At 39.9% G+C, this 22220-nt stretch overlaps 2 protein-coding genes across 5 annotated transcripts in view; one reads left to right on the forward strand and one right to left on the reverse strand.

Moving 5' to 3' along the window:
• Positions 1-16538, reverse strand: ncln.S (nicalin S homeolog). Of its 3 annotated transcripts, none has more exons than XM_041573239.1 (16): positions 16422-16538; positions 16111-16309; positions 15435-15625; positions 13701-13845; positions 11276-11370; positions 8232-8312; positions 7862-7965; positions 7094-7182; positions 6586-6725; positions 6224-6402; positions 5099-5186; positions 4957-4995; positions 2360-2523; positions 1601-1654; positions 1040-1118; positions 6-523 (listed from the first exon to the last, which is right to left on the reverse strand). In XM_041573239.1, exons 2-16 carry the CDS (start codon positions 16283-16285, stop codon positions 464-466), a joined length of 1683 nt encoding a protein of 560 aa, XP_041429173.1. In that variant the 5' UTR covers positions 16286-16309; positions 16422-16538; the 3' UTR covers positions 6-463.
• Positions 16535-22220, forward strand: part of LOC108703701 (phosphatidylinositol glycan anchor biosynthesis class U protein-like) — a 19887-nt gene continuing 14201 nt past the window's right edge. For both annotated transcript variants that reach the window (XR_005964998.1, XM_041580053.1), the window contains exon 1: positions 16535-16647. The gene's annotated coding sequence lies outside the window, so the exon portion shown is untranslated. The remainder of the gene's footprint in view (positions 16648-22220) is intronic.

Genomic DNA, 22220 nt, shown 5'->3' on the forward strand with positions numbered 1-22220 from the left:
TACTATTAAGATATTCGGCTTTTTATTTCATTGGTTCTCTTAGTCATTAAACAACTTCCAATTTTGATTTTAAATAACATTAATGATTTAGAAAAACAAAGTGAGAACTTCAGTGCATGATGTAGAAAAACAAAAAAGGCAAAGTGGGGTTTTATGGTATCATACAGTATTATAAACTCTTAAAGCCCACCCTTTCATCCTGAGTACCCAAATAGGGAAGAGGCAAAACACAGTCAGCCCTAGAAATCCACAGTTATGGCACCATAGTATCTTCCTGTCCACCAAAGCAATGATACATTTAATGTTTAAGTTAGTCCATGCAAGCAACTTAATGCTTTCAAGGCAGAGGGCCCCACTATTTTATAGAAATAAGAGTTGGTGGGTTAAGACATAGAAAACAGTCCTTTGAAGAGGAATAAAAGTCTAGATTTCTGTGGATGAGGTTCCATTGAAGATGGCATCTTCATTGCTGTTTGGGTTTCAAAGAAACTCTCTGTACCAGCTTGTACAGTAAACTGAAATTCTAAAAATAAAAAGAAAGCAACATTATCACTGAGTAATAAAATAGTCATGCAAAAATAAAAAAGACAAAACAACGACAATCTCCTAGTTTGTTGCACTGCAGCAGTGAGAAAATAACTGATGATTTTGGGGAGGACATGTTTGAGACCTAGAGCACATTGTTTTCTGTGCAATGATAGTCATTTAGGGAGGTGGCACTGCTACTAAAGTAAAAGGCTGCATCAACATAACTTCCTCCCACAGTATCCTACGTGTGCAACAAACTACAATGATTTATCTGCATGTTTTTGTAAAGCAATCTCTGTGGTAGTAGATGCTGTGTTTTGTAAAAAAAAATTTTTTTACATCTGTTCACCCTGCTTGTGTGGGTTACAACTGGGGGGGGGGGCTGATGTAATTGTAAAATAGAACTTTTGTAAAGAAAAACAAAATATCACAGCAATATGTATAAAGAAATAAGATCAAGAATTTAAAGAGAAAAAATTCCTGTACTTGTGTACCAATAAGCTAAAAGTACCTGGACAGCAAAATAGGACAGGCCAAGGTAAGCAGCAATACAAAGTGCAAGCAGTAGATCAAAAATGGCGGGCTTTACTCTGCAATTGAGAAAAACATGGGTAATATTAGAACAATTACTGCATATATAAACAGGGAAACATAAGAGTGTAGATGTACAAATGCATCCGTTTCTTTATAAGACAATCAACAAATTGATTTCCATATGCAAAACTTAATTGAAATATGCAAGCATCAACAACTGGTCATTCTGATTTATTATTTTTTAAAAAATGTTGTTTTTGCATATGCCATGTAAAACTACAAGATCAGCCACCCTACAGCAATGGAAAATAAACATTTGCATGTTTAATAGGATAAGCATCCTATTAAATAAATTGCATTTCTTTGGACTCCTCAGTACTTTTGTAACATTACCACAAAGACGTTTTTGCTATTGTATATAATACAGGACATTATAGTGCAGTATATTACAGTATGGAATATTAGATATATCAATATTTTGCTGGTTTTGGGGAGATTGATTGAAAATTGGTTGGTATGCTTGAACCTAAAAACTCACCTGTATGCATTCATGTTCTGCTTCAGTTGATCATAGAACACAAACTCTGGGTCCCTGTGACAATAGAATTAAGGAAGTTAGGACGCTTTAAAGATGAATGGTCAGAAAATGGAAAGGTGGATTTGCTAGAAATGGGTATATATCTCAGATGCTGGCCATTTACACATTCTCAGCTGTAAGGGTATGTGTGCGTGAATCAACTCGCAGGGGCAGATTTATTAAGGGTCGACGTGAAAATTCTAAAAACTCTTAAATTTCAAATTGTGAATTATCCAAACTCAATTTGAGTTTTAATGTTGAATTTGAGATTTTTTTAAGTGGATTAGAGTTTTTATAATTGTAATCAAATTTGATTCCAAGTTTTTGGGACGTATCAATACATCCAAGCTGAGAAAATTCGATTTTACCAATAAATTTTGATTGGTCGAATTTCGAGTTTATGGAACTCGCATGAATTCGAAATTCGACCCTTGATAAATGTGCATCTCAATCTTATAAATGCATTAATGGCATATTTATTTGGATTTGGTATTTCCCTATAGCCTCCAAACTGTATAAACAGTGGCTGTGCGGACATGGTGAGAGTTGCTGCCCATTTTAAACTGGAGTAGTACAAGATCCATCCACAACACTATATTCTATTTAAAGCAAATTAATTTTTATTGTCGTATTATGTGGCTCTCTAGGTTTTTAGTTATCAATGCCTGCCCTCCAAAACCTTTGACTATAGATACCACCAGTTTCTTTCCTGCCACTTACCGTTTATCAGCCTTTACTTGATAAAGCTTAACATCCTTCAGGTAGCGGCTCATGTAATATTCCAGAGTGTTGAGTAAACTGCTCTCCTTGTCAACCAGCTGAGCAGCACGGGGCTGACTGGTCAGCCAGTGCATGACTGCATCCAGCTGCTCTTTTTGCACCTGCTGCAAATGAACAAGTCAAAAGTTTGACAAGTCAGGCTAGTCTGTTGGCATAGCCTACTGGGACGATGACAGTGTTCAATATACAAACATATATGGCACCTCTAATACATAGAAGAATAACAAACTTAAGTACTATTAATAATATTCAGGAATCACCACGATTTGCATCTCCCACACAGACTAAATTGATGTGGTAGTTTTTACAAGACCAATGGTGACAAATTTACAAGACAAAAACAAACAAAAAGAAAACAGTCAAACGTACATAACTTTGTGATGACATTTGTATGAACTGAAGAACCTGATAAACCAGGCACAAGAGTAGTGTTACATGGATATCAGCAAGTACAGTAAGTGCCTTATACAGTGAATGTTAAAAAAAGTAAAAGAGAAAAGACACTAACTTGTAAAATAATAATAAAACCAGTTTTCCCAACCTATTTAAAGATCATTGTCGTTTCTTTAAGGGGATAGGGGGCTTTTGTGTATACTTGTTTCGGTTTGAGGTAGCAATAATGAGAGGTGCACAGAAACCCATAAACTTTAACTGCAAGTTTACTGTAGACGTCAAATATACTATATTAACTTAATTTAAATACCTAGGTGTAACAATACATATAGATCTGGATAGGTATGAACAATAAAACTTGAACCAGGAAGCCCAGAAGTTGATACAGGGCATGTCTAAGGTTTGGTCTCCAATAATCATCTCCCTCACTTTCACGGGCTACAAGACATTACCAGATGGACACAGTTTGGAGTCAAAACCTTAAAGGAAAACTATACCCTAAAAATGAATATGGCTAAAAATACCATGTTTTTAATACTGAAATATTGCACCAGCCTAAAGTGTCAGCTTGTCAATAGCAGCAATCATCCAGGACTTCAAACTTGTCACAGGGGGTCACCATCTTGGAAAGTGTCTGCAACACATGCTCAGTGGGCTCTGAGTAACTGTTGAGAAGCTAAGCTTAGGGGCTGTTGCAAATTATCAAGCAGAAAATGAGGTTAGTCTGTAATAAAACCTGATGCTATTTGGAAGAATATTAAATTCTGATGCCAATTGCACGGGTTTCTTTGCTGCCATGTAGTAATTTTCTGTATTAATTGCTAATCAGCCTTATATTGTGACATTTACATATGTATTTGTACTGTATATTGTGAGTGGGTCCCTAAGCTCAGTAACTGACAGCAGCACAGAGCATGTGCAGTGAATCAGCAGAAAAATGGGGAGCTACTGGGGCATCTTTGGAGACACAGATCTTTACTGCTAAAGGGCTGTGGTTGCCTTCAGCTGGTACAGAAGACAAAAACATAATTTACAACATTTCTAGCCTACTTCTTTAGTTTTAACTTTCCTTGTCCTTTAAGGGACATTGTCAATGGTGGTGAATGTAAAACTTTTGACTTACTGAGACAAGAGATACACCCTCCCCCTAAAAATTTTTTTAGGTTTCTGCAGCTGTGTCATGCTTTTAGTATACAATTCCCAACGAGGCCCATAAGGTTAGCTAAAACTACCTCCACAGACAAGACCTGAGTAAACCACTCTCCTGGTTTTACATTATATTGTCAACTGCAGGCCCTTCTCCCTTGAAAAAATCGAAGGTCAAATGGGAGAGAGACATCCCTGAGTTGAATGATGAGATGTGGTCTGATGCTCTCAAAATGGTTCCAAATATTTCCATCTCAATGAGAGATAGGTACATCCTGGTAAAGTTTTTAAACAGAGCGTACCTGACCGTGTATCGCTTGGTGAAAATATATGATAATGTATCCGACCTATGTCCTAAGTGCAGAGATGAGATAATTACTCTGTTCTATGTCTTTTGGTCCTTCTTGGTGATACAGAGATACTGGGGTAACGTGCTATGGTTCCTGAATGAAAAGCTAGCACTCCCAAATATTCACTCCCCGGAACTATGTTTACTTGGACTAACCCGCGATGTTCCAATTTGTTCCTAATCCAGACTCTGTTACCTGTAGCTTCTGTATTTTGCTAAAAAAAAACATTCTAATGCATTGGAAGTCCCTGGACTCCCCTTAGCTAAAATATTGGCAAAAGTTGGTAAATGACACTCTTCAGAAAGTCAGAAACAAACATACTTATCTAGAGGGTGCCCAGAGCAATTTTAAGCCATATGGGGCACCTGGTTGGACATACAAAAAGGTGGACTGTAAAATGTTTTAATCCTGTATAGTTGTAATTGATGCCTTAGCCTCACTTTTCTCATTTTCCATTTTATGTTTCTTATTTTTATTGTTCTTAAAAATTGCAACAGTAAAAACTTTATTAGAATATGACCTTGAGGGATATAGAGCATTTTGGGCCAAGTTGTATTTGGGGAGGGGTCAACTGTTTATCAACATGAGCTGCTCCTTTAGCTACGATTTAAATACAGTCTTGTGTGATTGACTTTTAGGACTACTTACCATCTGCTGCGTAAAGATCTGCAGGTCAGAGGGAGCAGCCTGTAAAAAGAAATTAGGGGACAATATTTATGTCAGACAAAATATGGAACCAGAAATGCAACAAAATAAGTTAAATGTTAAGAATACCAAGGAAACCAGTTACCTTTTCTGTCAGGTTATAAATAACTCTAGTGAGTGCCTCTGCAATGATGCGAGTGTTGCGGGCAAGAACCTGGGTATCAACTTTCCACCTGCACAGAAAGCAATCCCTTCAGTTTCATATCAATATGCAACTAGCACAATATTCATGAGTGATAAAACAAACTAAAACATCAATTATTTACAGCAGACTAAAGGAAAGAAAAGGATGGGGTAAGACCAAACTACTTCTGGGACTAACCACAGTGCATTAAATTGAAATGCATTAGAAAATAATATTTTATTTGTAAACCTTTATATATATTTCCTTGATTAATGTTGTAACATTTATAAAAAGAATATTTCTACTTTAAAAATAACGGTGATTTCAAATGCACAATGCTACTATACTATACTATATATACTATTCTTCTCAGAACGCTTAAACATGTATATGTACCTTATTGCAGAAGTGAATACAATTTAGGTTTCTATTCTCGAAAACTGCCTCAATGTATCTTTAAAGGAGAAGAAAAGGCCTTTTTATTTGGGGGTGCCAAGATTTAGGCAACCCCAAGTGATTAACCGGTCCGGGGATTCTTCCAGAGATTTCCATGGAGCGATTGGTTTCTTTCTTCAAATTTCCCGGGGCAGACACATGCGCAGTTGAACGAAATAGCAGACTTATTTGTTTAAGTTTGGCTTTTCATGCTACTGCTCCGTGGAAGAACCTCAGTGCTCACTGGAAGAACCCTGGGCCGGGGCAGTTTTCTGCTGATAAGAGCACTGGCCCAGGGGATGTGAGGTAAGTATATTTAATCACTTGGGGTGCCTAACTTTTGGCACCCCCAAGTAAATAGAGCCTTTCCTTCTCCTTTAAGGCACCCGAAGGGCCATACCCTGTAAATTACATGATTTGTATAGCCTGGCTCCCAGACACTTTGACCAGATCGTAAAATATAATATACTCGGGGTGCCACCGCTTCTTACCTGACTACGCAACAGGAATTTTAGCATTATTCGCACAAAATATTTTACATACTACTCTGAACCAGATTATCTAGTTTAGGATTCTGTATAGAACAAAGCAAAGAACTCTAGGGTCTAGGTGTTTGGTGAATGGAAAAGCCAAAACGCAGTACTAAATTACCTAAGATCTAAGATACTATTACGATGACCACTTCGATGGCTTTCTAGATGAGAAATGGTGAAAGAGGGCAGACGACGGATAGCAAACCGCTCGTGTTCCCAAGCTAGTGTGTCCTCTGCCAAGTTGATCTTCTTGTGAACCATGGAAAACTTCACCTCCGGAAACTGGCTTGAAATTACCTATCAGCAAAACAAGAAAAAAAATGACCCTTTGCTTGGACAAATATTTGCCAATTAATTTTCCATGAGCAAAATTCTTATTTATGATCTAAAAGTCTGCCATCCATTAGTGCATCCCCTAAGTATTAATTCTAACAGTATGTAACAAGAAAGTGCTACAGATATTATGCACACAACAATTACCATCTCTAGTTCCCCGAGAAAGGTATGCTGCAAGGTTCCTTCCCTTGGTGGTTTAGAGACATGAAGGTGCAAGGTGTCTCCATTTCCCAATGTGTCCAGACAGAGTACAAAAGCAACGTTGTCCTGAAGGAGGCTAGAATCTAATGTATATTAAGCAAGATTAATTAGAAAACATTACATTTTCATGATGCTTTTTCCCCCACTAACATTCTCTCTTAACTAGTTTCCACTAACATTCTTTCTTTTTACTATTTTTATGCAGACACTCGGGTTTACTATTTCCTGGCCCGGTCTACCATTCTTATAATGATCTGTACAAAACATACTGTACACATAACCTTTTATTCTCTTTTACTCTATTGTATAATGCTTTTTAGTTCACTATAATGTATTTAACTTTATCTAAACACACCATGTGTTTTCTTCCTCATTATCAAATACTTATGTCCTACAGTATGATCTTTTTGTCATGTTCATATTCTCTGCATTTGACTCCACTGGTCCTCACCTGTGTGATCTAAATGGTCTTCTAACCACCTTTTTGTGCCCTGGTAGTTAAACTTCCCTCCACCTGATGTAAAAAAGAGCAAATTGTACCTGCACAAAGAGAAATTGTGATTACACTTCAAGCCAAAACCTTGGAGACGACATATCAATTTAAATTGTAGGTCCACGTGATAATAAACATTTGTGTATAATTACCCAATAATTAGGGTAATTATTCCCATTATGCACTACTCACACTTTATATAGGTTTTATAAACCAGTGAAAATGGAGCACATGCAGACTGCCTTCTCTAAGCTGTGAGAAGATTATGCAAAAGTTGCAAGTCAAAGACCTGTAACTAAAGGTGGCCATACACAGAGATCTGCTGGTTTTGACAAAGGAGCAGATCTCTCCCCGATATGCCCACATTGAGGTGAGAATATCAGACTGATCCGATTGTGATCCAACGATTGGATCATAATATAGCCAACACGGGCAGTCAGATTGCGGGACCGCATAAACAAATAGATGCGCCCGCGATTCAACAGGATTTTTAATCTTGCTGATCGACATCTGGCAGACTTTCGGCTAGATATCGATCAGGTAAAGCCGTTGGAGGGCCCTACCCATGTATGGCCAACTTAAACCAGTAACTATAGAGATTTTTATCTACAAATTCCACACCCTAAAGGAGTGTACTAAAAGAAACACAAAGAACTGTGGGAAAGATCACTAAATAATAGGATATATGAAAAATATGGGGAAATGGATAGTTTTGGAGAGTCTTACCCAGCATGTGTGCGCTTATAGGTATATAGACGAGAGAAAAGACGGGCCAACTCCAGAAGCATGGCCACACCACTTCCATTGGAATCTGCTCCATATGACAACCACTGCAAAACAGATTTATAGCATCAAGGGTCTGATATGAAAATATGCCTCCACACTGAAATAAACGTGTCACTTATGTAAAAGCAACAAAAATAGCTTCTCAATGGGGGTCATATGATAATGCCAAAAAGTACATTTCACATAAGTGAACAAATGTTAACATGGAAGGCGAACACGCATATAACAGACATGCCAGAAATGGGTGATGTTTAAAGAAGGTCTGTATAACAGTACTAAAAACATTATGAAAAAGGTGCCTCAAACTTACAGGAGCTACTCCAAAAGAATCATAATGGGCCACAATGGCAATAGTCGGGAGGTCTTCTGCTCCAAGGCCAGTAAGTCGCCCCTGAAAAGAGACAAAATATATACATGTAGCTTATTTATTGGAAATACAAACTCCATTCTTGCAAAAAAAGTAAACGTATTAATCAGTCCTAGAGAGTGATCCTTTGACTGCTAATTCTTCAGTCTTTTCACTTAACTGCGCATACAGCAGCCGTGGGGTGCAAAGACAATGCGGAAAAAGAAAATTGCTCTGAGGTGTTTGTGAAGAAGAACCCTGGGCCCAGTGCAGTTTTATGATAAAAAGAGTAACAGTTTGGGATATCATGATCATTATATAAAATCACTGGGAGGGCTTATGGGCAAGAACAGCCTGCAACCTTGGCTAGTGGAATTTTATGGCCACCTTCTCATATGTTGTACTCTATAATTAAACCATGTAATTAAGAGTATAGTAATAGCTACTGCTATAATGGAGGCTGTTACATATGTGTTGTAGAAATGGAAAGGGCTGGGAATATGATCCAGTAGCCGATAACTGCACAAACGGCTTTACCCTTTAGGGAAATATGTAGTTCCTCAACCCACAATAAGAAAGAACAATCTAACACATTTTTGTGGGACATGGACCAGAGAGACATGGGGCATTACTGAGCCAGTTATTTCTGAATTTTGTTGTTGTCCACAGTTATGATCACTTCCTGTGCGGGACTAAAAGTACAGGCCTAACCCCGATTTCAGCCTTGACACGAAGCAGAGAAGCTTGCCTGGTTAGGGTAAGATGGGCTAAAAGGAGCCAAAGCCCTTAATGTGCAAGGCATGTAGCATAGAGCCTTCTGAAAACAGAAGGTATTCATTTGTCTCGTGCCATATACATACCACAGCCTTTGTAGCAGAATGAGAGTTTAACTCTCACATAAGGCATTATGGACGGAGACATGTAAATCACTCCTTTATGTCCCTGTGGCCAACTATGCATCCAGAAATGGTGGGATTATTTATAGCACAGATACAGCCGAATAGTTCAGAGCCATATTTCCAAACTTGTAGACAGCTTGTTTCAATCTTGTTAGATCTCATCAGTGCAAGATATTGGAACATGGAAGTATGTGAGAGTGAAACGCTCATTTTTGGTATTAAGGCAGTGCTATGTATACGGCACAAGGCAAGTAAATACCATCTCACCTTACCCACTCAGAAGCCACGTTCCAATTACTTGCCCTGAGGAGATCGAACAAGATTGAAACAAGCGGTCTACAAGTTTGGATATATGGCTCTGAGCTGTCTTGCATTCATATTCCCATCTCTTGTTCAAATGACTGCCTACAAAACACAGGAGGAGAGAAGCGCACTGTATGCCCAGTGTGCCATCACCCATAAACTATTCGTAGAACTCTCCTAGCTACTCAATAGCCCTGCAATTATCAATAATCTACAAAACGATTGCTTCAACATTTCATTACACCAGCAATTAACACATGAATACACTCCTTCACAACTTGTCTAACCAGTACACGGCTTGGAGGCATAATTGCATCCCTCACTGCCCATCCACTATCTTTATGGGACATGGGAAATTTGCTATGAACTGCTCTGATTACATAGTATGAGCAGCCAACAGCAACAGAATTCATGTTTAATACAGCAAATAAAAATAGCAGCTGTGACTAGGAGAACAAAGCTGTATAGTAATTCAGTAATTGGACTCTGTTGTCCTAAATAATTAAAAAGCAAAGTTGGTTTCTGGTTTGTAAGATGGGTGGGTTGAAGAAAGAAAGAAAGGGACATCACTTTGGGAAGAGGAAAGGAGGTTCTGAATGGGTGAGCGATGGGGAAGTAGATAGGAAATAAGAACAGATTTCAAGAGGATGTAGTGGGAGGTGAAGGGCAAAGCCAAACTATATGAAGTAAGGGTAAAAATAGACAAATGGTCCACCTGCACTTTTTTTTATTATTAATGCCTACATTGTCTGTTCTTACGTATGTGGTTTGTTTCAAAACGCAAAATAAAATCCTTTTAAAAAAAAAAAGACAAATGGGGAAAAAAGTAGAGGATAAAACAACATTTGTGCTGGTGGTGATTGTATGTCATTGCAGGTCTGAGTGTATTGAATAATTTGCAATGCCACCAAACACAGCATCACAAATAATTATGAAAGCAAAATCTTTTCTAGATCATATGACTAATTAACTCTATGTTGTCGTATTATGCAACCAACACCAGATATTCTTGTCAAGGAAATACAGTCATTGCCACACAGATTCAATCAAAACACCTGCTCCTAGGTGAATAATAGCTTTAAAGGCAGCAATCTTTATAATCAATCAATGTAGCTCTGTTACAGCAGCCCTATGACTAAGGTGCACTGACTGTAGGCTAAATGAGGGTGTGTTTTCAATCGCTCTATCATATTGCCAAATTCATATGTACACATTAATGATTTCAAATTAACACATTTTTAGCTTTATGGTTGCTTAGCAGAGACCAGCTGCAGCCTACGGTCCTCTAATAATGCAACCCACCTAGAAGCTCCATGGACTTAAACTGGCGCCCACTGTACTTTCTTCCCCAGCAATGCCGCTATATGGTTTAAAGAAAATTCTACCGTACTTTTCTAAAAAACAAAGCTATGTATTTTTTTTGTTTCAGCCTTTTATTAAAAAAAAAAAAAAAAAAAAGATGTGGGGTTATGTGATAAAAGTTGCAAAGTGTGCTACAGGTTTAGTCACCTATATCAACAGGTAGCATGTAGTGGTCGCCTGTTTAGGAACAAATATCTTATCAGTTGGTAAGGATTACCACACCTGTGCTAACTGAACTTTTTCTGTGTTCTGACATAGGTAAGTACAAATATAGAGATAAATTCTATGTCACAAATCATGACTTCTGTGAGGCTTTGTGATTGTAATTTAGGCTAACTCCAGCACAGAGAATTATAACCAATGTTGTTCTGTCTCATCAAGCCCATTAAATACATACAGTAACTGCAGAGGAAACACTGCAACATGCAAGCAATTGATTCTTACCTCCACACTGGTTACCAGCCAATCACTAACTGCCTTGCTTTGAGCTCCACTAGTCACCATTTGAAAACCATTGGCAGTGGCTGTATGAATAAGTACTGCGTAGAAAAAGGTTTTAATTAAAAAAAAAAGCCAGACTTAGATGCAGTTTTAATTCAGTACTCGTTTGTGAACCAGATACTGTCCTATTTGTGCACATATTTATAGCCATGGAACCAAGCAAAAATTACCTTAACATTAATCAGAAATATGAATTTCTAGAGGCAAGTGTAAATAAATCATTTTGAGATTTTGCACTGAAGACTAGCAGTATGTTTTATCCTCTTGACTGAGCAGTTGGTTCATAACATTTATTTATCTTGATAAAGCTAAACTGCTACAATAAAGTTTGGGAAGCCTCTTAGTTCTTTATCATTGGCTGAGCTTTCAAAGTAGCAACTTCCTTTAAATATATAACATGGCTTATGGAAACAGTAGTATTTCAGCAGTGACATACAGTTTACTGGATTAACAGAAAATATGCATCATAACAAAATTTGGACACCCATATAGAGATATTACATCAATACTTAGTGGAGCTTCCTTTGGCAAATGTAAGCCTCTAAAAGCCTCCTATATCTTTTGATGAGTGTCAGGATTCTGGATGGTGGTATTTTTGACCATTCGTCCATACAAAATCTCTCGAGTTCAGTTGAATTTGATGGCTGCAAAGCATGGACAGCCTGCTTCAAATCATCCCACAGATTTTCGATGATATTCAAGTCAGGGACTGTGATTATTGTACTTCTCCAGAATATTGTACTTCTCCCTCTGCATAAATGCCTTTGTAGATTTTGAAATGTGTGTTTAGGGTCATTGTCTTGTTGGAATATCCAACCCCTGCGTAACAAACTTTGTGACTGATGCTTGAACATTATACTGAGGAATTTGTTGATATTGGGTTGAATTCATCCGACCCTCGACAGTAACAAAGGCCCCAATGCCTGAACTAGCCACACAGCCTCACAGAATGATGGAACCTGCACCAAATTTGACAGTAGGTAGCAGGTGTTTTTCTTGGAATGTGGTGGTGTTCTTCCGCCGCCATGCAAAGCGCTTTTTGTTATGACCAAATAACTACATTTTTGTCTCATCAGTCCAGAGCACTGTTCCAAAATGACTGTGGCTTGTCTAAATGAGTTTTTGCAAACAACAATCAACGGTTTGTGGCGTGAGTGTAGAAAGGACTTGCTCTTTGTGCAAATTGCGCTGAATTGTAGAATGATGTACAGATACACCATCTGCAGCAAGATACACCATCTGCAGCAAGATGTTTTTGGAGGTGATCTTTGGGTTGTCTGTAACCATTCTCACAATCCTCTGCATATGCCGCTACTGTATTTTTCTTGGCCTGCCAGACTAGGGTTTTACAGCAACTGTGCCTGTGGCCGTCCATTTCCTGATTACATTCCTTACAGTTGAAACAGACAGATAGCTTTTTGTAGCCGTCCCCTAAACCATGATACTAAACAATCTTTGTATTCAGATCTTTTGAGAGTTCCTTTGAGGATCCCATGCTGTCACTCTTCAGAGGAGAGTCAAACAGAAGCACAACTTGCAACTGGCCAACTTAAATACCTTTTCTCTTAATTTTACACACCTGCCTATGAAGTTCAAGGCTTAATGAGCTAATCCAGTCAATTTGGTGTTGCCAGTAATCAGTATTGAGCAGTTACATGCATTCAAATTACCAAAATGTTTGCACAGCCACTTTTTCATATTTGATTTAATTTCATACAACTGAATACTGCTTCACTAAAAATCTGTTTTTTTTTTGTTGAAAGTGGAGTTAATTATTATGAAGGCTGAGAAGGGCCCCCAAACTTTTTCATATGACTGTATAAGAACAGTAATAGGCTTGTGAAGATTCTTATTCATGCAGGTCATGGTATATCTTTAGAAATAAATCAAATCAACTGGACTTGCTGTGTTTTTTCCTTGAAGATGTTTCACAAGTCATCCAACTGGCTTTCTCCGTTATTCTGAATTGAGAAAGTCTTTCCGATGACTGGCGAAACGTCTTCAAGGAAAAAACACAGCAAGTCCAGTTGATTTGAATTATTTCTACAGATATAACAGTAAGTTGTATCCTTTACCCTGTACTTTATACTCTTAATTTTATTTATATGCTTTTGTGCGCATGAAATTGCCTAAAATGGCCTGTAAACTTAAATTTCTGTGGGGGATAGTGACAAATTCAATATCCCAACCAAAAGGGATTGGTTGTGACATCAGTTGGTGTTGTCTTCGAATACTATAAAGAGTAATAGCTTATGCGCACACCACCTGGTCACATTTGTGTAGCTAGTATCCAGTCTGCTTATCTAAACATTACCCTAACATTATTTGTTAATCTTATCCCCAGTTTTTGTACTAATAATACATTTACCTTCAGCTGCAGATGATGTGCCCTGGTTGGCAGAGGCTGCAAGTGTCTGTTCATATATAGAAATCAACTCTTCATCTTCAACTGCAAAGTAGACAGGAACCTGAGTCTCCATTGACAGCATCTCAGGCTCAATATCCATGAATTGCTGTAAGAAAGACATACACAGTCAGATTACTCATGAAAGCACTCACAGCATATAAAATGATTAATTTATTTAATTCATTGAATTTCAAAAGACAATGAGGCGTTTCGATCCACCTGGGACCGTCCTCAGGATGTGAACTCAATATTCTTTGTACTGCATGTTAACCTGAGGTAAAACCCATATTAAGCTCTATTGGGGGCTGTACCAATACTCTAACCATGGCCCAAATACATTTTGTTAACTTCATTTTATTAGCTGCAAAACAAACCATGGCTAAATTGTGGAAACCAAGGTCAATTAACTTTCCTAATTTAAATGCAAAAATAGATTGGATATTTGTTAACAATAAACGAACTGATATCACATTTGCATACCTCCCAACATTTTGGAAGTAAAAAGAGGGACAAAAAAATTATTTCCGCACGTAGCGCAGCAAATTGTTTGACCACACCCCCTAATTACCATGTTTGTTTTACAAAATTTGGCAGGTTATGAAAGTTTGAAAATATTTCTCCTTATTTAAACTGTGTTTTTGGGTCTCAAAATTGTTACAAAGTATCTTATTTGCACCTGTTAGCTGTTCTGGGCTCTCTGCTAAAAGCCAATTGAGTGAGAAACTTTGTTTCTTTTTCTGGCTGTTCAGTGCAGAGAAAAGAGGGACTTTCCAGTACAAATGAGGGACTGCAGGTTGAGCTGTCAAAAGAGGGACTGTCCCTCAGAAAAAGGGACAGTTGGGAGGTATGCATTTGATAAACATGCCCAATTCAAAAAAAAAAACTGGCAACCCTGGATTGATAACAGAGATACGCTTCCACCCAAGATATGGTCATTGTAGACCAGGGGTCAGCAACCTTTACTATCAAAAGAGCCATTTTGCCCCTCTCCCACTAAAGAAAAATAGTCTGGAGCCGCAAAACATAACACAGCTTATAAATTTTTTTAACCTTTTTTTAATTTTAACTGTTACAACAACAGAATACAACAAACAGAAGTGCATTGTGTATATGCAGGGCTACTTTGAAATAAATTAAACACTGAATAGCCCTATTAAATGCTAGTGTTCTCATCTGTTTAATGTGACTTCTGTTTCTGAAGCTCCATGCTGATCGTCTTTCTCTTGTCTTGAGTGTGTGACCGCGGTAAGGACCATGATGAATCATCTTGCTGTGGCTCAGTCTTGCCACTCCTGGGACATCTATACAGCCCTCGCTCCTGCTTGCGGCTTCTTGAGTGTGCTTACCGCAGTAGCACACTCAAGAAGCCACCAGCAGGTGCGAGGGCTGTAAATACGTCCTGACAGGAAAAGCCGCAAGACTGAGCCGCAGCAAGCAGGATGAAGAGCCGCATGAGGCTCTGGAGCCGCAGGTTCCCTACCCCTGTTGTAAACTATGCAGAGACAGGACATCTTTTCATATCTTTTATTGCTTTGTTTTTTCTTCTTTACCTTTGTTATTTTCTATACTCTTGTTTATAACCGATATGTCTATAGATATGCTATGTAGTAACCATTTCTGTTTGGAAATATAAAGACACGTTTTACCCTTGATAAAAAACACATTAATGAACAGCAGATAGATATTACTTCTCACCTGGACAATATCCTGAGGTAAGGCTGCCATATTGGGGGGTAAAATTATTACCACCGCCCCTGCCGACTGCCGGAGGGCTTTCTGGTATTGCTCAAAGGAAAAATCTGCCAAGCGCATGAGCACACATCGTCGACTCAGCACATCCGCCTGAACTGTACGAGCCTCTGTATTAAGCACTGAATTCCGAGTACCTGTATAAGATAGTACACAATGTAAATAGCAGAGCATTAACTTTCTTATAGGTTCTGAAAGGCACTCATCTTTAGTGCATACTAGGTCTATCCAACAAAATCATAAAGCAGGGGTGGGATCCATTTTATGGGTGTGAATCCTGCTCAAGTTTAATACTGCAATAGCTTGATATCTCCAGGTTGCGAGGGAGCATCACACTGAATGTCAATAAATGAAGACAATGGGGTCCAGGCGCACAATTACTACTAGTCCTAGCTCCAGATACGCTGGATGATGTTACATTCTCCATATCCAATGTACAGCCCTGGCAAAAGAAAAAAAGATCTCAAAAGGTAGAGACTTGCTAGTAATATAGAAATAACGACGAGGAGTGAGTGAGGGAGACCCACCCAAATATTAAAACAGAATATTCTTTTTTTTTTTTCTCTCCAAATACCTGTCTAGGATTTAACGTGAAAGAACATTGTCTATTTATAATACTGACCGTAGCTTTGTCCCTGCAGATCATAGTGCTGCATGCGATACACTGTGAATTCATGGGCGGCTTCGGCCTGCAGAGGGGACACGAGGAGCAGCACCGCTGGTATGAAGACGATGAAGGTGAGAGGGAAAGAGGCCTTGAGCATATTATCGAACACCTCTCCAGCTTCTTCAAACATCCTGCCGGCTAGGGGAAAGGGACACTGGAAAGTAAAAAACCAACTTAGTCCGGGTAGGCCTGGCCCTGACAAACCCCCTAAAGACTGACAGCTATCTTAGCACCTGACCGTAGCCTTGCAGGCGTTATGCGGTCACCTAAATAATATTCTGACAGGCGCTTCACGGCCAGCTATAGGCATTCATTGTACGGTAGCTGCTAGTTGCAAGTTGATAACAGGCCGTGGATGACGTCACGCACACGCGAACGTCTCGGGAACGCCTCCGTCACGTGACATTCGGCGCATATTCGGCGCCTTCTTCAAATGGTGGTCAATCGGGAATTGCCTGGAGAAGAATCCTGTCACAGTGCTCCACTGAATGAGTATGTGGTTGAGCTGGGCAGCATTAGGTTTTTTCTTCGGGCAGGATTTTACTCCGGTTTTTCCCTTACTGTAATATCGGGGCTGCTAATCTTTTACATACTTGGTGGCTTGTTGTGCTCCTAAGATTAGAGGGTGATTACAGCCAGCTTCTATGTGACGTGTATTTAGATTTTGGGTGGTTGTGCTGATGAGTTTTGAGTTTTTTTTTAAGGGAGGGTGTTGACTTTTTTGTGTTCTTCCTACCTGCCCTCTGCCCCCTTTGTGTGCCATGCCCTGCCTGCCCTCTGCCCCCTCTGTGTGCCCTGCCTGCCCTCTGTCCCCTCTTTGTTCCATGCCCTGCCTTCCCTATGCCCCCTCTGTGTTCCATGCCCTGCCTGCCCTCTGCCCCTCTGTGTTCCATGGCCTGCCTGCCCTATGCCCCCACTGTGTTCCAAGCCCTGCCTGCCCTATGCCCCCTCTGTGTTCCATGCCCTGCCTGCCCTATGCCCCCTCTGTGTTCCATGCTCTGCCCCCTCTGTTTTCCATGCCCTGCCTGCCCTCTGCCCCCTCTGTGTTCCAAGCCCTGCCTGCCCTCTGCCCCCTCTGTGTTTCATGCCCTGCCTGCCATCTGCTTGCTCTGTGTTCCATGCCCTGCCTGCCCTCTGCCTCCTCTGTGTTCCATGCCCTGCCTGCCCTCTGTCTCCTCTGTGTTCCATGCCCTGCCTGCCCTCTGCCCCCTCTTTGTTCCAACACAGAGGGGGCAGAGGGCAGGTACGGCATGGAACACAGAGAGGGCAGGCAGGGCATGGAACACAGAGAGGGCAGGCAGGGCATGGAACACAGAGAGGGCAGGCAGGGCACACAGTGGGAGCATAGGGCAGGCAGGGCATGGAAAACAGAGAGGGCAGACAGGGCATGGAACACAGAGGGAGCACGGGGCAGGCAGGGCATGGAACACAGAGGGGGCAGATGGCAGGCAGGGCATGAAACACAGAGGGGGCAGATGGCAGGCAGGGCATGAAACACAGAGGGGGCAGAGGGCAGGCAGGGCATGGAACACAGAGGGAACATAGGGCAGGCAGGGCATGAAATTCAGTGGGAGCATAGGGCAGGCAGGTGACACGGAAAGGGAGCAGAGGGCAGGCAGGGCACACAGTGGGAGCATAAGGCAGGCAGGGCATGAAACACAGAGGGGGCAGGGCATGGAACACAGAGGGAGCATAGGGCAGGCAGGGAATGCCTGCCCTATGTCCCCTCTTTGTTCCATGCCCTGCCTGCCTGCCCACCCTATGCTCCCTCTCTGTGTCACCTGCCTGCCTATGCTCCATCTGTGTTCCAAGCCCTGCCTGCCCTATGCACCCTCTCTTCCCTGCCTGCCCTATGCCTCCTCTGTGTGCCACAGAAGGCGTATCGGCAGCGGAGAAAATTCATATGCACTGTTTTTATTTGGGGTCCACACATGCCAGCTGTTTGGTATATCTATGCATACTGGGCATCAAACTGTTCCATAGGCCCTTGGTGTCAATATTTAGGGTGTTTTACAATTGTTTGTAAAAAATTGGGTGAGATAAATGCAGCCAATTGCAATATTTTTAGGTGATTTTTTCAGAAATTTTCTGCCTTTAGCGTTGCTTTGCAGTATGGTAATTTGAAGTAGAGAGACATAATTACCTATTATTACATATATTTGGTATATTACAAATACCAAATCTGTTTGTTTTGTTCATAACATAAAATTTGGTATAAATCCCTATTTTGTGAAATATGGTAATTCATTCCATTTTTGTTTGTTATTAAGAGCTCTAAATCAGTTTGCGGAAATATTCAAACTGAGGCTGGTTAACAAAACTCCGGATCTCCCAAATTAAAGCAATGTATAGTTTTCCTAGGTAAACTACATATCCCCCCCCCCCCCCCCGAGGTTCAAAAAAACCTCTGGCACTGAGTACAATTGAAATATAAAATTCTGATGGCCCTTAAAAGGGTTAAAACATACTTAGGGATATTGCTGGTGCCAAGAGTTGCCTAGTATAAGAAAATTTTCCTAACAAGGATGTTTCTGCAGGGACTTTTAACACTTCAAGGCAATGGCGCACACATAATAGACAATTAGGGGCATGTTTACTAACATTGGAGATAAATATCTGGAGAGATTTCTGGAGATGTTGACCATAGCAACCAATCAGATCTTTGCTTTTGTTTTCTAACTTGGCTGTGGCTGTTTAAATCTAATTGCTGATTGGTTGCCATGGGCAACATCTCCAGAAATTTCTCCAGATATTTATCTCCAATGTTAGTAAACATGCCCCTTAGTGATAATTGGATTTGCTAAAATGCTGTGTGTTTTAGCAGAGGTAATTCTTAGTATTGTCTATGCCAGGGTATTTATTTGGTGTTTTATAGCCACAACAAGTAGCTGCCTGTAGTAGCTCAATGTGCTATTGCCCTAATGCTGATGGCACACAGGGAGATTAGTCGCCTGCAGTTACAGGAACAGTAACATTTAAAAAAGCGATGTAAAGCAATACATTTTTTCTAAGTCCCAAAAAATGCTGGTGTCTTTTCTATTTTCATGGGTTATAGGTTGCAAAAGGACACAATTTTTTTTGGGTACCCTGCTTCCCCCCTACTTTTCATAATATATAGCACACTGGGCACATGCGTAGGGCAATAAAACATCTCTATTTGCAGTTATTAAGGTTCCCTGTGCTTGTGTAGTTTTATGTATTTGCTATAACGTATGCAAATTCCCCTTCTCTAGCGCAACTTTGCTTTGCCTGACGCATTTGCGCAAGCATAACTTCGCTACCTTTCGCGGCGCTGAGCGCAATTTTGCATTTTAGTGAATGTACCCCATAGACTTCATTCAAGTAATTCAAATGTTTAAGCATCTTTTTGTTTTTCTTTGTAATAATAAAACAGTAGCTTGTATTTGGTCCTAATTGAGATATAATGAATCCTTACTGGAAGCAAAACAATCCTGTTGGAGTTTAAATTATTATTTTTTTTTTGGTAGACATAAGGTATGGATGTCCAAATGGCAGAAAGACCTGTTATCTGCAAAACCCTCGATCCTGACAATTCTGCATAACTGTTCCTATACCTGTAAATATGAAAACAAAATCTAACTTTGTAGGCATTCATTAATAATGTATAGTCCTGGTTTTACTTGAAGATAAAAAAATAACAACTAGGAAATAGACGCTTCATACTAAAAACACTAGATCCTAGTGGATAATATTCCTGGTAAGCAACTAGGAAATAGACGCTTCATTTAGAAAACACTAGATCCTAGTGGATAATCGTATCCCTGTAAAACAAAGATGTATATAAGCAACTAGGAAATAGACGCTTCATTTAGAAAACACTAGATCCTAGTGGATAATATTCCTGGTAAGCAAAGATGTATATAAGCAACTAGGAAATAGACGCTTCATACTTAAAATACTAGATCCTAGTGGATAATATTCCTGGTAAGCAAAGATGTATAAAAGCAACTGTGCCAAAGGAATTGGCGGCACTCCACTTGAAGAGGGAAAAAAGTCTTTATTGCAAGCACATGTAGGGCCGTTTGATCCCTGCATGTGCTTGCAATAAAGACTTTTTTCCCTCTTCAAGTGGAGTGCCGTCCATTCCTTTGGCACAGTTCGAGTAAAGCGGTGGGGAGGCTGCGGACAGAGCACCCCTGAAGAGGGGTTGGAGCTGCCATAGGAGGGGGAGGCTGAGCGGTCTCCTAGGAGTGACAGAGGACTAGGAAATAGACGCTTCATTTAGAAAACACTAGATCCTAAGGGATAATATCCCTGCTAAGCAAAGATGTATATATGCAACTAGGAAATAGACGCTTCATACTAAAAACACTAGATCCTAGTGGATAATCGTATCCCTGTAAAACAAAGATGTATATAAGCAACTAGGAAATAGACGCTTCATTTAGAAAACACTAGATCCTAGTGGATAATCGTATCCCTGCTGCTAAGCAAAGATGTATGTAAGCAACATACAAAATACACTAGATTCTAGTGTCTTATAATATACCAGTAGAGCGGAGCAGAGAACCCACTAAGAGCATATCATATTGTGTTTCCCACTAGGAAATAGACTCTCTGTGTAAAATACACTAAATCCTAGTTGCTGACATTATCCTATAAGAACCATGATATACTATATAGAGTGAAAGGGAGAGTATACCTTTAAAATAAATTAGCTAAATCATACCCACAAGTCCTTCCAAACACTAAAAATAAGTGGGATGTATTTTACATGCACTATATTGTCTAGTTTCTATTCATTTTCCAACTAGAAAATGGTTCCATTAGCAACTTGGAACTAGCTATGTCTGACTGAATTGTCTAGTTTCTATTACTGTACCTTTTCCCACTAGGATTTAGCCCAACTATAGTGAAAGATCTATTTCCTAATCTGTAAAGTAGCTTTGTACCATTAGCAACTTGGAACTAGCTATGTCTGACTGAATTGTCTAGTTTCTATTACTGTACCTTTTCCCACTAGGATTTAGCCCAGCCACACTGAAAGATCTATTTCCTAATCTGTAAAGATCCTCTGTACCATTAGCAACTTGGATCTAGACGCTGTTGTAAGCTCATTTTAAAAATCTCGGCTGTCAATCAAATATTGTCTGCCCATCCTCTATGCCAATGGCATAGAGGCGGGGCACACAATTACTTTCACTTTCCATTCAGCACTTCCTAGATGTCACAGCTCTCCACACATTCCCCTGTTCTCTTTACTGGTTAATGGTGTAGCCAGGGCATGAAAATGGACATCGGGTCCCCCATTCTGGTGCACAAACAAGATTCTGAGATGATGCAAGGCTTGCCTTAGTAACAGTGTCCACAAAATGGCTCCTGCCTGCTTGCTATATTTATGAATTCCCAGACTGAAGGAAACAAGATTCAAATAATTTATATAGTGTAATTAAAGTTCATTTTGCTTGACTAATGTGATAAAATAGGATTTTGAATAATTTTTTTGGGTGACGGGTCCCTTTTAAGTGCTATGTGGTAAGAGACACAGTGGGAAGGAGGTCCTTGCCCCATAGAGCTTACAGTCTAAGTGGGTGGGTAGCTAACTTACAGGCACAAATTGGAGATAAAAAAGTGCACAAGGTAAAGGCATTGTTCAGTAGGTATAGGACTAGGCTAATGTTCTAGTGCGCCAAAAGGTAGACTTAGTTTTTTTTTCTTGAAGAAATTGAGAGAGCACTCCTTACTGAGCAATTCAGGGATGGAATTATCTTTCTGCCAGGTGGCAACTCAATATGTCACAAAACAAATAACTCTCCACTAAACAGTCTTCCTGACTCCCATCTCTCTCCCCTCCAATCAATCTTAAACTCCACTATTCAGAGGTAAGGAGCAGCGAGGTAGAAAGGTTTGAGGCGAGAGGTGGATGGTGTGAAAAGAAACTGGCTCTGAGAGGAACAGAGGAGTGAAGGGTTTTGAATGTTAGCAGAAGGGTTTTTATATGCAGCCATACTAAGGATTTTAGTTGGGTTTGAGCAGGTTACCTTTTAGGAGAGAACAGAAGGATCCTGATAGTGGAGCAAAGTATGTCCTGGAAATAAGGGTAG

The sequence above is a fragment of the Xenopus laevis genome, chromosome 1S, assembly GCF_017654675.1.
Source record: "Xenopus laevis strain J_2021 chromosome 1S, Xenopus_laevis_v10.1, whole genome shotgun sequence".
Classification (NCBI taxonomy): Eukaryota; Metazoa; Chordata; class Amphibia; order Anura; family Pipidae; genus Xenopus; species Xenopus laevis.

Excerpts from the sequence above, each read along its gene's own strand:
- ncln.S (XM_041573239.1), bottom strand. The coding sequence starts at position 16,285 with ATGTTTGAAGAAGCTGGAGAGGTGTTCGATAATATGCTCAAGGCCTCT. Across the intron at positions 13,846-15,434 it reads TACCTCAGGATATTGTCCAG|CAATTCATGGATATTGAGCC; the intron begins GTGAGAAGTAAT and ends TCTTTCTTACAG. Across the intron at positions 6,403-6,585 it reads TTCTCGGGGAACTAGAGATG|GTAATTTCAAGCCAGTTTCC; the intron begins GTAATTGTTGTG and ends TTTTGCTGATAG.